The sequence below is a fragment of the Aplysia californica genome, unplaced genomic scaffold, assembly GCF_000002075.1.
Source record: "Aplysia californica isolate F4 #8 unplaced genomic scaffold, AplCal3.0 scaffold01136, whole genome shotgun sequence".
Classification (NCBI taxonomy): Eukaryota; Metazoa; Mollusca; class Gastropoda; order Aplysiida; family Aplysiidae; genus Aplysia; species Aplysia californica.
In genome coordinates this window covers 51,716-66,658 of record NW_004798406.1, presented here as the reverse complement: position 1 = coordinate 66,658, position 14,943 = coordinate 51,716, and the positions used below count along the sequence as shown (strand labels likewise).

Below are 14,943 nucleotides of genomic sequence, written 5' to 3'. Positions count from 1 at the left end.
GTTCTAAATAACTGAAATAAATGACAATACCATTACAATTTATCTCTCTATGTCTTTTGGTAGACTTTTTGATGTTTTTCTAAGTTCTGAATATTCAGAATAAATGATGATACTACTACAATTGTTCAGGGTGAGGGATATGTGTTTTGCTCACTTATATGACCTTAATGTGTTGCAAGTGCCGTAAAACTCTTACTAAAACTCTAAAAAACTAAACTGTTGCTATACTGTGTGCCCCTGTGTCGTTCGTCCAGGCTGTGGGTGTGAGCCCCGACCTGAACACAGTCAAGTCCATCATGAAGATCGCTTGGTCAGCCAGCGCCTGCTGCTTCCACCTGCTCCACGCCTCCTACGACGACATCCACGGCACCTTCGACAAGGTACGTCTCTCACCGCTCACACCTCTTACTGCACTTTGTGCTGCTTACAGATAGAATAGTTCACACTTCTGCAGTTGTACTTTTAGCCTCCCATAACTTTGATATAATCAGTGGGATGGCATTCAACTTTGACATGTTTATTTAGCAGACGTAGATATATATTCCAGTATATATTTGTGTGTATTCCAGTCAGTGCTTTTGAAGTTATAGACTGGGGGTGGTTGGCGGGTGCTCTGGTGTGGCTTGCTTCTTCTTTCCTATCAAACATCTATCGTCCTTATCTCTCCTCCTTCTTTTTTGTGTTTGTTACTCTCTTGTAACACCTTTAATCTTTGGGACTTATATGACCTTATTGTGTTGCAAGTGCTGTAAAACACTTACTTAAAAAACAAAACAAAAACTGTTACTAAAACTCAACATCTCTCCGCGTGACTGTTTCAGCCCAAGGAGGCGGTGCCGTCAGACTGCGAGGACATCCTCGTGGCCAGGGAAGGTCTGGAGAACCTGACAGTGTGCGTGGCCCTCAGTCCCCCGACGCTGGACGCTCTGGACAAAGAGAACGCCTGGAAGGACTTCATCATTGACCTACTTCTGCTCTGTCGGACAAGGTGAGGCGGTGTGGGGAGGTCGTGTTGCGTTGTAGGGAGATTGTATGTCATAAGCTTAGAGTTATCTCCCCCCCTCCCCCCAGGGCAGTGCTACTGACTGAAGTTGTCTTTAGGCCATTCCCCAAGGGGGGGATATTAAAATGTTCTTATGCACACTAGAATTGTAAATGGGCTGATCCCTTTAAAAAAATAATTGAACTGGTGGAAAGACTTCCGTAACGAGTGACCACCCAAACAAACACCATAAAGAAGAGACCTAACCCAAACCCTAACCTTAACCCTACCCCTACCCCTGGCCCTCTATTCTACTCGGTCTCATAGTGGTCGCTCGTTATGGAAGTCCTCTTGAACTGGCTGTCACAGCACGTTTGATTTCTTTCCCCTTTCATTAACTGACAACAGAACAAAATGCTGGTGTGGAAGGGAGGAATGTTTGTTCACCTGCGACACGTTTTTCTGTCCCCAGCCGAAGTATACGAACCTGTGCCTCGGAGCAGTTTTTCCAGATGTTTTCTCGCTGTAGCGTGAACCCTCGCAACATCAAGTGGCTGGTCACCCTGCTCTTCACCAAACTGGAGGTAACTGTTCCGTCCTTGGTGCTCTGTGGGTCTTCTCTTTGTGTGGCTTGGGGATTTGTTAGTAGTTCCGCTGATGCTGCTTTAATAATGGCCAAGAGTGCTTATTTCTACAGATTTTTCTAGTGGGTGGTTGGTGGATGCTCTTGTGTGGTTTGCTCCTGTCAAACATCTTTTGTCCTTATGTCGTCTTCTTTTTTGTGTTTGTTACTCCCTTGAAACACTTCTAATCTTTGGCACTTATATGACCTTATTGTGTTGCAAGTGCTGTAAAGCTTACTATAACTAATTAGAAGATTTTTCTGGTATTTACAGATTTTAGACCCATTCTGTTGCCATACTGTACCATGGGTGGCAGGATTAAAAAAAATTTTTCTCTGGCTGATGGGTCATTTTTGTGTGATTCTGTTTTGATGATTTAAAAAAAAAAAAATGTGTTTTGTGTTTCAGAACACGGTGAAAGAAAATGCGAGACAGTCCCACGAGTACTTTACCCTGCTGTGCAAGTAAGTTTGGCCGTTGGTTTAGACGCGTTGTTTGTAGTTTGTTCCAGCTGTCGTTTGAGCTCATTGTTACAAGTTTTAGTTTGAATTCATAGTTCTTTCTAATAGCCCCTACCTTCATGTTATGTTACGGGTGGTTGGTGGGTGCCCAGTTGTGTTCAGCTTTGCCTTTGTTTCCTTTTATTCATGGTCCTAGTGAAGTGTGGCTACTAATGCACAGACATGCTGTTGACGTTTGCTATTTTTCTTCTCTCTCATTTTTTTCTTTTCGTCTGAGTGTATTTTTGTATTTTCCCACCAAAAAATCCGGTTTGTCTCGTGATTTAAGTTTTGCCTTTTGATAGAACCTTATCACTGTTGGTGAGAACCAGTGGAAATGACACATGTTGGCGCCTGCCACGCAAGAGCAGATTGTTTACAGCATTGGAGTAACTTCTAGAGACTGGAAAATATGCTTCAATGAATGAAAGTTCACCACAGGCTTGGCTTGTTTGTCGTTTAATTTGCAGCTGTCCATTTATTACAAGGACGTGGCAGCACCATCGCGGGGGGGGTGAACTGACCTTGATAATAGGTTTTTTTGACGGGGGGCGGCTTCTGCAGTATTCTTCTCCTCTATCCAAACAAATCCTAACGCCTATCAATTTACAGGTTAAATTGGGGGGGGGGGGGGGCAAATTCTATTTCAGGTTATTATGGGGGGGGGGGGCAAATTCTATTTCAGGTTATTATGGGTTGGGCAGTTTTGATTTTTTATCCTTCTCTTGTTTTTCTTTTTTTTAAATCTTTCCTTTTTGTTACAGTGTTTCTTTTTCTGCCTTTCAAACATTCTGTCTGTGAATTGTACAAAAGGGATGCAGTAAGTAAATGGCTCATGGGTTCTGTCGTGTTGATCAGGTTGCTGAACCATGCGTCCAAGGAGGGGCTGATGACCGTAGAACCTCAGCTCAACAATGAAATCACCTGGCTCATGGAAGTGCGGGTAAGTGCGGAAGTATTTTTCTTTTAAATGACAGGGAAGGGTTGATTTGTTGCAAGCAGTAATGATATTGATAATTATATTGTCTTCTTTGAATCTGTTTACTTGAAAAAATCTCTTGTTGAAAGTTAAGAGTGCTGAAAGTTAAGAGTGCAAGAGGTGGGGTTCTAGAAAGGCAGAAGGAGGGAGGGATGGAGGGAAGATGAGGGGGGAAATGGAGGTTTCTTTTCTCTTATGGTTATGAACATGACATATGTACTTCGGCTTTTGTTGTTGAAGTTTGTGTGGGTGGCTGGTGGGTGCTCTGGTGTGGTTTGCTCCTTCTTCCCTATCAAACATCTATCGTCTTTATCTCCCCTCCTTTTTTGTGTTTGTTACTGTCTTGTAACACCTCTAATCTTCGGCACTTATGTAACCTTACTGTGTTGTAAGTGCTGTAAAACTCTTACTAAAACTAAATCTTCGGCATTTATATGACCTTACTATGTTGTAAGTGCAGTAAAATTCTTACTAAAACTAAAACTGAGGCTAATGCGGTGTGCCATCTGTGTGTCTCCAGAACCAGTGCCTGAAGTGTGGGGAGACCCTGGTGGAAGACGCCCTCCTGGAGGGCCGGATGTGCATCACCAAAGAGTTGTTGGCCTTCCAGACCTCGGAGCGCAAGCACCAGATTGGCTGCAAGAACGGGGGAGCCGAACTCATCAGGGTATGTAGGCTTCCTTTAAAAAAAATTTATTCTTGGATCAGAACAGTAAAGGTTTTAAAAAATGTTTTCATGTTGTTAGTTGGCTACACTATCTCTCTGTCTCTTTTTTTTCCTATCTCTATATCTCTCCCTCTCTCTTTATGTCTGTCTCTTGTATTTCTCTATTTATAAACGGACTTGTGTTTCTCTATTTATGAACGGACTTGTGTTTCTCTATTTATAAACGGACTCGTGTTTCTCTATTTATAGATGTGAATGTATTTCTCCATTCCCAGATCCTGGTGGAGGACTTCATCTTCCCAGCCTCCAAGCTGGTGACCCAGTGTCGCAAAAAGGAGGCGGAGTTCCCGGCAGAGCAGGCGGTGCCCGTGTGTTCGAGTCCCCACACGGTGGTGGCGGCCTACGACCTCCTGGTGGCCCTGTGCATGGACTGTGTGCACAACCTGCAGTTCCTGTCACTCATGATCATAGACATGTACTACACAGGTCTGTTCCTCTCTCTCTCTCTCTCCCTCTCTCTCTCTCTCTCTCTCTCTCTCTCTCTCTCTCTCTCTCTCTCTCTCTCTGTCTCTCTCTCTCTCTCTGTCTCTCTCTCGCTCTCTCTCGCTCTCTCTCTCTCGTACTACACAGGCCTGTTTTCTAAGTACTCTCTCTCTCTCTCAGACATGTACTACACAGGTCTGTTGGCTACGTACTTGTGTGTGTGTGTTATATATATTTGAATGGAGCACGTGCTGTCATTGTTATGTAGTAACATGCCCCTGGAAAATTGAGAAGTGTACCCCGTCCTTCAGGCCGCATGAATTTACCATGAATTTTTCCGCCTATCTGTTCTCTAACAACAGAATTTTCAGGCTAACCTGTCTCTTGTCACTCTCTCCCATGTTCAGTTTCTCTTTTGTTTTCGTAAGTGTTTTACGGCATTTGCAACACAAGGTTGGTGGGTGCTCTGGCGTTGTTGGCTCCTTCTTTCCTATCAAACATCTATCGTCTTTTATCTCTCCCTCTTCTTTTTTATGTTTGTTACTCTCTTGTAACACCTAATCTTCAGCACTTATATACTTATATGACCTTATTGTTTTGCAAGTACCGTAAAACTCTTACTAAAACAACTTTATCAGTGTATTGTTGTTTCATCTTTTCTTTTTTCTTTCCCCCCCGCGGTCAGACAATCAAGCGGTGATGGACTGGGAGTACGTGCCACTGGTGGGGCCGCGGCCGAGCCGAGGCTTTGTGGGTCTGAAGAACGCCGGTGCTACCTGCTACATGAACTCTGTGCTACAGCAGGTGAGTGGGGGGCTGTGTCCTGTTGGGACGTTGGTCTGTCTGGTCGTGTGTGCTTGTTTGCTCACTTGTCTGTGGTTAGACGTGTCCTTAGTTTTGCCCTGTTGTCGTTCGGCTAAATGGGTTTCTTGTTGTTTCCTTGTGTCAGAACTGCTGGAGTAATAATATAGATTGGTGGGTGGTTGGCGGGTGCTCTGGTGTGGTTTGCTCGTTCTTTCCTATCAAACATCTGTCGTCCTTTTCCCTCCTTCTTCTTTTTTGCGTTTGTTACTCTCTTGTAACACCTTTGTTACTCTCTTGTAACACCTTTGTTACTCTCTTGTAACACCTTTGTTACTCTCTTGTAACACCTTTGTTACTCTCTTGTAACACCTTTGTTACTCTCTTGTAACACCTTTGTTACTCTCTTGTAACACCTTTGTTACTCTCTTGTAACACCTTTGTTACTCTCTTGTAACACCTTTGTTACTCTCTTGTAACACCTCTAAATCTTCGGCACTTATATGACCTTATTGTGTTGCAAGTGCCGTAAAACTCTTACTAACGCTAAAAGGTATAGGCCACGGACAAACACTTTCCACCTTTCTCTATCCTTTACTAGCCTCCTGTTGATGTTATTCCATGGTTCAAAGTATAGCTTACCGTATCTTATGTGCTACAATGTTTTTTTCTCCCCCTCCCCCTCGTACAGTTGTTTATGATCGAGCCTGTACGCATGGGCATCCTGGCGGTGGAGGGAGCGGCGGACAATGTGGAGGAGGAGATGCTGCTGATTGAGAAGGAGAGCAACTCTGGGAACAGCGACAAGGACAATCCTATGGTGAGTCTTGTTTGATGGAGGGATCATCTGCCATGCCCTGCTACTTGTTTTTTCCTCTTCTTTTACTTCTTAAGTCTTTCTTTCTTTGCTTATTCTTTTACTTCTTAAGTCTTTCTTTCTTTGCTTATTCTTTTACTTTTTAAGTCTTTCTTTCTTTGCTAATTCATTTTTCGATGTTACTTTTGCCCTGTAGGTCGTTTTGTGACAGAATGTTGTTGTTTTTCTTGTCGGCACGGAGTACTTGGCTGATCCACAACTGTCTAGTGAAGTAGGTTGGAAACGTAGCTTTTTTAAGAGCATCCGAGCAAAGGAATGAATGGAGAACCATGATTGCCGATGTCTGTCGCAGATCTGGCCCTGGATGATGATGTTGTTATTCAAAACACGCACGTGGCACAAACAATTCATACACAGTGAACAAAGAAATGTGTGTCAATGAGGGTGGATGTAACTAAACGCGACCACAAATGTCATGCATGCCAGACTCTTGCTACTTTTATTGTAGGTTTTACACTTTAACATTTTGCCATCACATTTTGGGGAAAATCCAAAGAAACTGGGTGGTAAACATGGCCAATGGACGAGATGAGGCGGCAAAGTGTTAAGAAGTTGCTCTGCAGAGTTTTGACTTTGTGGGTGGTTGGCGGGTGCTGTGGTGTGGTTTGCTCCTTCTTTCCTGTAAAAAATCTGTCGTCCTGAACTCCCCTCCTTTTTTGTGTTTGTTACTCTCTTGTGACTCCTCTAATCTTCGGCACTTATATGACCTTATTGTGTTGCATGCAAGTGCCGTAAAACTCTTACCAAAACTAAAAACTTAAGTTTTGACTGTTTGTTCTGTGTGTTGGCTTCCCAGGAGGAGGACTCGAGCAAAGACGATGATTCAGGTCGCGTCCAGTCCAAAGACGACGAGCGCAAGGCGTACAACATGGGCGTGCTGCGGCAGATACAGGTCATCTTTGGTCATCTGGCAGCCAGCAAGCTGCAGTACTTTGTGCCCCGCGGCTTCTGGAAACATTTCAAGTAAGTCTTGTCACTGAATTTTGTCGTTCTGTCTTGTCACAGTTCTGTTGTTCTGTCTTGTCACAGAGTTATGTTGTTCTGTCTTGTCACAGTTCTGTTGTTCTGTCTTGTCACAGAGTTATGTTGTTCTGTCTTGTCACAGAGTTGTGTTGTTCTGTCTTGTCACAGAGTTGTGTTGTTCTGTCTTGTTACAGAGTTGTGTTGTTCTGTTTTGTCACACAGTTGTCTTATCCTGGGATACTAAACCCTCACAGCGCCAGGCTAATGGGTTGTTGGCGGGTGCTCTGGTGTGGTTTGCTTCTTCTTTCCTATCAAACATCTATTGTATTTATCTTCCCTCCTTCTTTTTTGTGTTTATTACTCCCTTGTAACACACCTTATCTTCAGCACTTATATGATCTTATTGTGTTGCAAGTGCCGTAAAACTCTTACGAAAACGAATAAAATGACCTTGTGCAGTTGTGAGCGTCGTAAAACCTCTACTAAAACCAAAGTAAACCCATGTTGTGTCCCCCCCCCCCCCCCCCCCCCCCCCCCCCCCAGGTTGTGGGGAGAGCCGGTGAACCTGCGAGAACAGCACGACGCCCTCGAGTTCTTCAACAGCCTGGTGGACAGCCTGGACGAGGCGCTCAAGGTTCTGGACCAGCCCAGCATCCTGGCACAGGTCATGGGCGGGTCGTTTGCCGACCAGAAGATCTGTAAAGACTGCCCGCACAGGTGAGAAACACTCGCTGATCCTGTCACGTAAATTTGGTGGCCATTTTCTCGCTAATGTTACCCCTGACACCAGGTGACACCCCCATCTCTTTAAATCGCAAATATCTCAACTTCTTTTCAAGTCAGACTGGTATTTTTTTTCCTTTCAAAGCAAGATAAATTAACAAATTTTAAAGATGATACCAAAAACTCCTTATGCCGGAAAATTGACAGATTCCACTGTCTGTATGTCTTTGCTTTTTCCATACACCAAATGACTGCCCTGCCAGTAGTCTCTCTCTGCCTTCCCCAACAACTAACTGTGTGGGCTGTACTCACCAAATGACTGTGCCATGCCAATGCTCCCTCTCTCCCTCCCAACAACTAACTGTGTATTATGTACTCGTCAGGTACCAGCGGGAGGAAGCCTTCACCACCCTCAACGTGGACATCCGTAACCACGCCAACCTGTTTGAGTCCCTGGAGCAGTACGTCAAGGGGGACTTGCTGGAGGGAGAGAACGCCTACCATTGTGAAAAATGTAATAAAAAGGTAAAGGAGAGAAAGAACGCCTACCATTGTGAAAAATGTAATTAAAAGGTAAAAGTATGACAGTGGGTGGTTGGCGGGTGCTTTGGTGTGGTTTGCTTCTTCTTTCCTATCAGTCATCTATCGTCCGTATCTCCCCTTCTTCTTTTTTATGTTTGTTACTTTCTTGTAACACCTCTAATCTTCTGGCGCTCATATGACCTTATGCACTTGCGAGTGCCGTAAAACCTCTACTAAAACTAAACGTAACTGATTCTTTGGAGGTCTCCTGTTTTGTCATTTTTAAGACTTCCCCGCTCTCTCTCTCTCTGTCTCTCTCTCTCTCTCTCTCTGTCTCTCTTTTTAGATAAAGGTCATTTATCTTTCATGTGATTTTTCTCTCTCTTTCCCCCAGGTTGATACTGTGAAGCGACTTGTGATAAGAAAGCTACCCAAAATTCTAGCCATTCAGCTGAAACGCTTTGACTATGACTGGGAACGGTAAGAGTCCTGTGTGTCGATCAAGGGTTTTTGGAATAGAAATTGTGACATTTTGTAGGGAAATTACACGTTACAGACTGACAATGGAAGCTAAAGGATGACCAAAGTGTTCTTCGCAATGAAAAAAATGAGTGCTTAATTTGCTTAATCAAAAAACTCTATAACCATGTTGACGTATCCGGAAAAGGCGGAAATGATTGTGTCTACTTTTACCTTCTGGAAGAAAATCAACATTTTGTTTGTTCAACCGAAAAGGGCTAAGTTGTTCGAGTTTTCAAGAAGAATTTTTGCAAAACGGAAAAGAGGGTTCCAGCCTCACACAGTGTAGATACAACGTGGAAGACCACAAGAACTTATAACTTGTCTTGTTTTGGGGAAATTGACGGAAGTGGAAATGGACATTATTGTCATTAGTGGATCACATTATCACTACCAGATCTCTCATGCCGAAATGTAAAGTTTTTTTTTACTGTTACAAATGTTATGCTTGTGTTGTTTTCTTTGGTGAGCATGACTTTTCTAGTGGTAAAATTCCCCATTATTTCATTGTTTCTCATTTGTTTAGCTTCTGTTTTGCTATCCATTACATGAATGTGTGTGTAGTTTCCCACGCTCAGTTAGGAGTGTTTCTGTATGATATATGTGTCTCCTTAGTGTCTCCCTCGTCCCACGCGTGCCTCCAGTGTGTGGGATCTGGTGACTCAGTAGGGACAGTGTACCGCTCGAAGTCGTGAGACTCTCTGACTGCAGATATGTCTTTGAGTTCGAACTCCTTCGTACAAACCTAGATCCGTTCACAGGAACAGCCTTCCATCAGGGGTGCCGTTTTTCTGTGTTTCCCTGTTATTTCTGTTAGTTTCACTTGAAGAACAGTTGTTCTTGTCTGCATAATTGTTGGGGTTTTTTTTTGTTGGTTTAATTATATCTTGTAACTTTTCGTTTTCCCCTCAAATACAACTTTGCAAATTTTCAGGTATTTTCACTTAATACCAGTGGCATCCCTGTACCATGTATTTTGGCCATTTTGATTCTACTGAGAAGCGTGTAAGGAGCTTTGTATTGTTGAAAGGTATATATATTCATTTTACCACAATTTTTTTCACAGGGAGTATAGTGTTGCAAGTGCTGTAAAACTGTTACTAAAACTGAACTTTCCACAGGGAGTGTGCAATCAAATTCAACGACTACTTTGAGTTTCCGCGGGAGTTGAACATGGAGCCATACACAGTGCAGGGCTTGGCCAAACTGGAAGGTCAGTCCCAGTGGCTAGTTTTGGGCTGTTCTAATTCTGTTGAAAGTACAGTGTAGGATTTATGTTCAATTTGACATCTTAGTTTGGAATATTGTTTTTTTGTGGGTTTTTTCATATTTAGCCAGGGAATTTCATGCTACATTTATTTTAAGTTGTTTAACCAACACTTTTATGTCATTTTCATTTAGATATGTCTAAGGGCTGTAGTGTTGAAATATTCAGTGGTAGAGTTTTGGAAGAGTTCCAGTGGATATGTGATTCCCTTTGTTTAATGTCTTTTGTCTTCAATCTGTTCATGATCCTTTCAGGGAAAGCCCCCTTGGGGCAGTGCTACTGACTGAAGTTGTCTTCAGGCCATTCCCAAAGGGGGGATATTCACATGTTCTTTTGCACAGTACAATTGTATACGGGCTCATTTATCAATGTCATTTTCATACTGTGTCGGAACAACATTGGGGGAACTGCTGCTTTTTCTTTCCTAATTTTTTTCTTTCCTCATCCTTACTTTCGTCATTTTCCTCTACTTCTTTTGTATGTTTGTCACTCTCTTGTGAACTGCTATTTCCGGGCTGCCTTGATAGTGGAAGCAGACTATGTGCTGTTGAGGCTAGAGAGGTGAACAGGGTAAGCCTGATTCCCCTTTTGAACTTCTCTGTTGACATCCACCCCTTTGCGCTCATATGACCATATGCAGTTGAGAGCGCCGTCAAACCTTACTAAAACAAAACTAAACTTTTCAGGGGAGATCATCGACGAGTTTGACGCGGCTCAGAGCACCAAGTACCGCCTGGTGGGCGTGCTAGTGCACAGTGGACAGGCCAGCGGGGGACACTACTACTCTTACATTCTGCACAGGTAGGTGGTGGCAGGCACATCTCTCTCTCTCTCTCTCTCTCTCTCTCTCTCTCTCTCTCTCTCTCTCTCTCTCTCTCTCTCTCTCTCTCTCTCTCTCTCTCTCTCTCTCTCTCTCTCCCTCTCTCTCTCTCTCTCTCTCCCTCTCCCTCTCTCTCTCTCTCTCTCTCTCTGTCTCACACACACACACACAACTTGAGATGTTCAATAAGCTCAAGGAATGCTGAGTTGTCCACGTCAGAAGTATAATAATGGTTGTTGTTCTTTTTCTTCTTCTCCTCCTCCTCCTCCTCCTCCTCCTCCTCCTCCTCCTCCTCCTCCTCCTCTTCCTCCTCTTCCTCTTCTTTTTCTTCTTCTTCTTTTTCTTCTTCTGATGAAATGTCGTAATTGAAAAACCTCTGTGTGTGTGTGTGTGTTCTCAGAGGTCCAAACGAGCCGAGCCCCAAGTGGTACAAGTTTGACGACGGTGATGTGACCGACTGCAAGATGGAGGACGAGGAGGAGATGAAGAACCAGTGCTTCGGTGGGGAGTACCTGGGGGAGGTCTATGACCCCATGTTGAAACGGTACGTACGGCCTTGACCTTGTGTAGTCTATGACCCCATGTTGAAACGGTTCGTACGGCCTTGACCTTGTGTAGTCTATGACCCCATGTTGAAACGGTACGTACGGCGGTGACCTTGTGTAGTCTATGACCCCATGTTGAAACGGTACGTACGGCCTTGACCTTGTGTAGTCTATGACCCCATGTTGACATGGTACGTACCGCCTTGACCTTGTGTAGTCTATGACCCCATGTTGACATGGTACGTACCGCCTTGACCTTGTGTAGTCTATGACCCCATGTTGAAACGGTACGTACGCCCTTCACCTTGTGTAGTCTATGACCCCATGTTGAAACGGTACGTACGGCCTTGACCTTGAGTAGTCTATGACCCCATGTTGAAACGGTATGTACGCCCTTCACCTTTTGTAGTCTATGACCCAATGTTGAAACGGTATGTACGCCCTTCACCTTGTGTAGTCTATGACCCCATGTTGAAACGGTACGTACCGCCTTGACCTTGTGTAGTCTATGACCCCATGTTGAAACGGTATGTAGGGCCGTGACCTTGTGTAGTCTATGACCCCATGTTGAAACGGTACGTACAGCCTTGACCTTGTGTAGTCTATGACCCCATGTTGAAACGGTATGTAGGGCCGTGACCTTGTGTAGTCTATGACCCCATGTTGAAACGGTACGTACAGCCTTGACCTTGTGTTGTCTAAGACCCCATGTTGAAACGGTACATATGGCCTTGACCTTGTGTAGTCTATGACCCCATGTTGAAACGGTACGTACGGCCTTTACATCATGTGGTGGAAGTTTGGCTCGCTGATCATATTGTTGTGGCTAAGGACATTTAGATGTTGTACGCACATGTGTGTCTGTGCGTGTTTTCCCACATAAATGAAAGAAATCGGTGTAATGTTATAGTGTTGCTGATGGGCGTGTTTTCCCACATAAATGAAAGAAATCAGTGCAGTGTTATAGTGTTGCTGATGGGCGTGTTTTCCCACATAAATGAAAGAAATCAGTGCAGTGTTATAGTGTTGCTGATTGGCGTATTTTGTTTTTCCCACATAAATGAAAGAAATTAGTGCAGTGTTATAGTGTTGCTGATGGGCGTGTTTTGTTCCCCACATAAATGAAAGAAATCAGTGCAGTGTTATAGTGTTGCTGATGGGCGTGTTTTGTTTTTCCCACATAAATGAAAGAAATCAGTGCAGTGTTATAGTGTTGCTGATGGGCGTGTTTTGTTCCCCACATAAATGAAAGAAATCAGTGCAGTGTTATAGTGTTGCTGATGGGCGTGTTTTGTTCCCCACATAAATGAAAGAAATCAGTGCAGTGTTATAGTGTTGCTGATGGGCGTGTTTTGTTCCCCACATAAATGAAAGAAATCGGTGTAGTGTTATAGCGTTACTGACTGTCGTGTTTTGTTCCCCACAGCTCGGCCATCCGGCGACAGAAGAGGTGGTGGAACGCCTACATCCTGTTCTACGAGAGAATAGACGAGGTCTCGGAGGAGGAGCTCAGCAAAGATATCAAAAGTCTTTCATTAAGTGAGTTGTTTTTGTGTGTGTGTGTGTGTGTGTATGTGTGTGTGTCGGCAAAGATATCAAAGTGGGTGTTTGGCGGGTGCTCTGGTGTGGTTTGCTTCTTCTTTCCTATGAAACATCTATCATCCTTATCCCCCTTTCTTCTTTTTTTATGTTTGTTACTCTCTTGTAACACGTCTAATCTTCTGGCGCTCATATGACCTTGTTTAGTTGCGAGTGCAACCAATTTTTTGGTTATAAGCTTTGCAATGTTGATTTGTTTTGAGTTTATTTTTGTTATGAAAGCCCAACAAAATGCTGATAGTGATGTGTCTCGTCCTCATGTATGTCACGTGGGTGGTTGGCGGGCACTCTGGTGTGGTTTGCTTCTTCTTTCTTATCAAACATCGCCCGTCTTTATCTTCCCTCCTTCTTCTTTATGTTTGTTACTCTCTTATAACATCTCTAATCTTCGGCACTTATATGACCCTATTGTGTTGCAAGTGCCGTAAAACTTTTACTAAAACTAAAAATAGAGAATCTGGTATGGTCTTTCACTTTTTTCAATATTTTTATGTTCAACAACTGTTCTTTTGGAAGTATAGCTGTGGTGGAACTGGCTCCTGAAAATAGACTCTTCCATTAGTTAATTTGTTTATTTTAAGCTTGACTATGTTAATTTGTTTTGAGTTTCTGTTTCTGTTATAAAAGCCCAACAAGTGCAGATTGCTCCTTCTTTCCTTCTTTCCTACCAAACGTCTATCGTCCTGATCTCCCCTCCTTCTTTTTTTGTGTTTGTTACTCTCTTTTAACACCTCTAATCTTTTGCACTTATATGACCTTATTGTGTTGCAAGTGCCGTAAAACACTTTCTAAAACAAACAAATCTGTTTGTTTTAAGCTTCACAATATTCATTTGTTTTTAGTTTATTTTTGTTATAAAAGCCTAATGAGTGCCGATAGTGATGTGTCTCATTGTCCCGTTTTCCCGCGTGTGTGTGTGTGTGTGTGCCAGGCAATTCCACGCCATCGGTGAAGATGCCCCAGGCCATCGAGAAGGTGGTCCGGCGCGGCAACATCCGCTTCATGCACGAGAAGAGTCAGTTCTCCGTGGAGTACTTCAACTTTATGAAGAAGCTGGTGGTCTGCAACCAGTACATCATCAACCAGGCCATCGCCGAAGCCAAAGTGGTGAGCACACCGTGTACTATCAGCTGTTGGGAGGGGTGGTTGGCAGGTGCTCTGGTGTGGTTTGCTGATTCTTTCCTATCAAGCATCTATCGTCTTTATCTCCCCTACTTCTTTTTTGTGTTTGTTACTCTCTTGTGGCACATCTATTCTTCAGCACTTATATGACCTTATTGTGTTGCGAGTGCCGTAACTCTTACAAAAAAAAAAAAAAGTGGAAACGTTTATTTTGTAGGTGGCCGGCCTTCTGGTAGTCCGGAAATGTGAACTCCTCATTATTTCATTGTTTCTCATTTGTTTAGCTTCTGTGTAATCTATTCCATGAAATTGCAAGTGTCCCAAAATAACACCGCAAGGCGAGTGCTGAAGAAAAGAAAGAAAGATCCTGCATCAAAAATGCTAAAAGCTCTGCATTTGCTTCCAGTTGATAAAAGAATTCAGTATAAAGTTTCTATCATCTGTAATAAATGTCTTAACGATAAAGCCCCATCATATCTATCTGAGCTTTTAACACTGTATGTTCCATCTCGTCAGTTACGGTCATCCACAGATGTAACAAAATTCAGAGCCCCTAGAATGAAATTACGATATTTTGGTGAGAAAAGTTTCTCATGTTTGCCCCTAAAATCTGGAACACCTTGCCCCAGGATCTCAGAAAAATAACTAATTTTGAGATGTTTAAGCAATTGCTCAAGACTCATTTGTGTAGTTCTTAGTTACAGTGTGTTAGTAAGTGCTGATATGTTTTGTTTTTTACCGCTGTCCTTTCGTTTATAGTTAATGTATGGTTGTGAAAGTTCTTCTTTATGTGGTGGAACTGGTTTTTCTTGTTTCTATGAAATATTTTCTCTTGTGTGAATGATTATGTGATTGGTGGAAAGCGCTCACAGCTTATACTGGTATGAGATATCGCTCTATATAAATGCAATCTATTGTTGTTAATATTATTATTATTATTATTATTATATT

At 43.1% G+C, this 14,943-nt stretch overlaps 1 protein-coding gene across 1 annotated transcript in view; it reads left to right on the top strand.

Annotated features, from left to right (window-relative positions):
* The window catches only part of LOC101857458 (probable ubiquitin carboxyl-terminal hydrolase FAF-X), a gene marked incomplete at its 3' end in the record, with an annotated part of 54,134 nt that overhangs the window by 25,033 nt on the left and 14,158 nt on the right, over positions 1-14,943 (top strand). Inside the window, 18 exon segments of the mRNA XM_013090084.2 lie at positions 255-380; positions 822-988; positions 1,455-1,566; positions 2,014-2,069; positions 2,964-3,048; positions 3,605-3,751; positions 4,027-4,237; positions 4,920-5,038; positions 5,727-5,855; positions 6,709-6,875; positions 7,419-7,592; positions 7,982-8,123; positions 8,515-8,600; positions 9,761-9,852; positions 10,593-10,707; positions 11,127-11,270; positions 12,698-12,810; positions 13,802-13,977. Coding sequence (XP_012945538.1) covers positions 255-380; positions 822-988; positions 1,455-1,566; positions 2,014-2,069; positions 2,964-3,048; positions 3,605-3,751; positions 4,027-4,237; positions 4,920-5,038; positions 5,727-5,855; positions 6,709-6,875; positions 7,419-7,592; positions 7,982-8,123; positions 8,515-8,600; positions 9,761-9,852; positions 10,593-10,707; positions 11,127-11,270; positions 12,698-12,810; positions 13,802-13,977 — 2,361 coding nt within the window.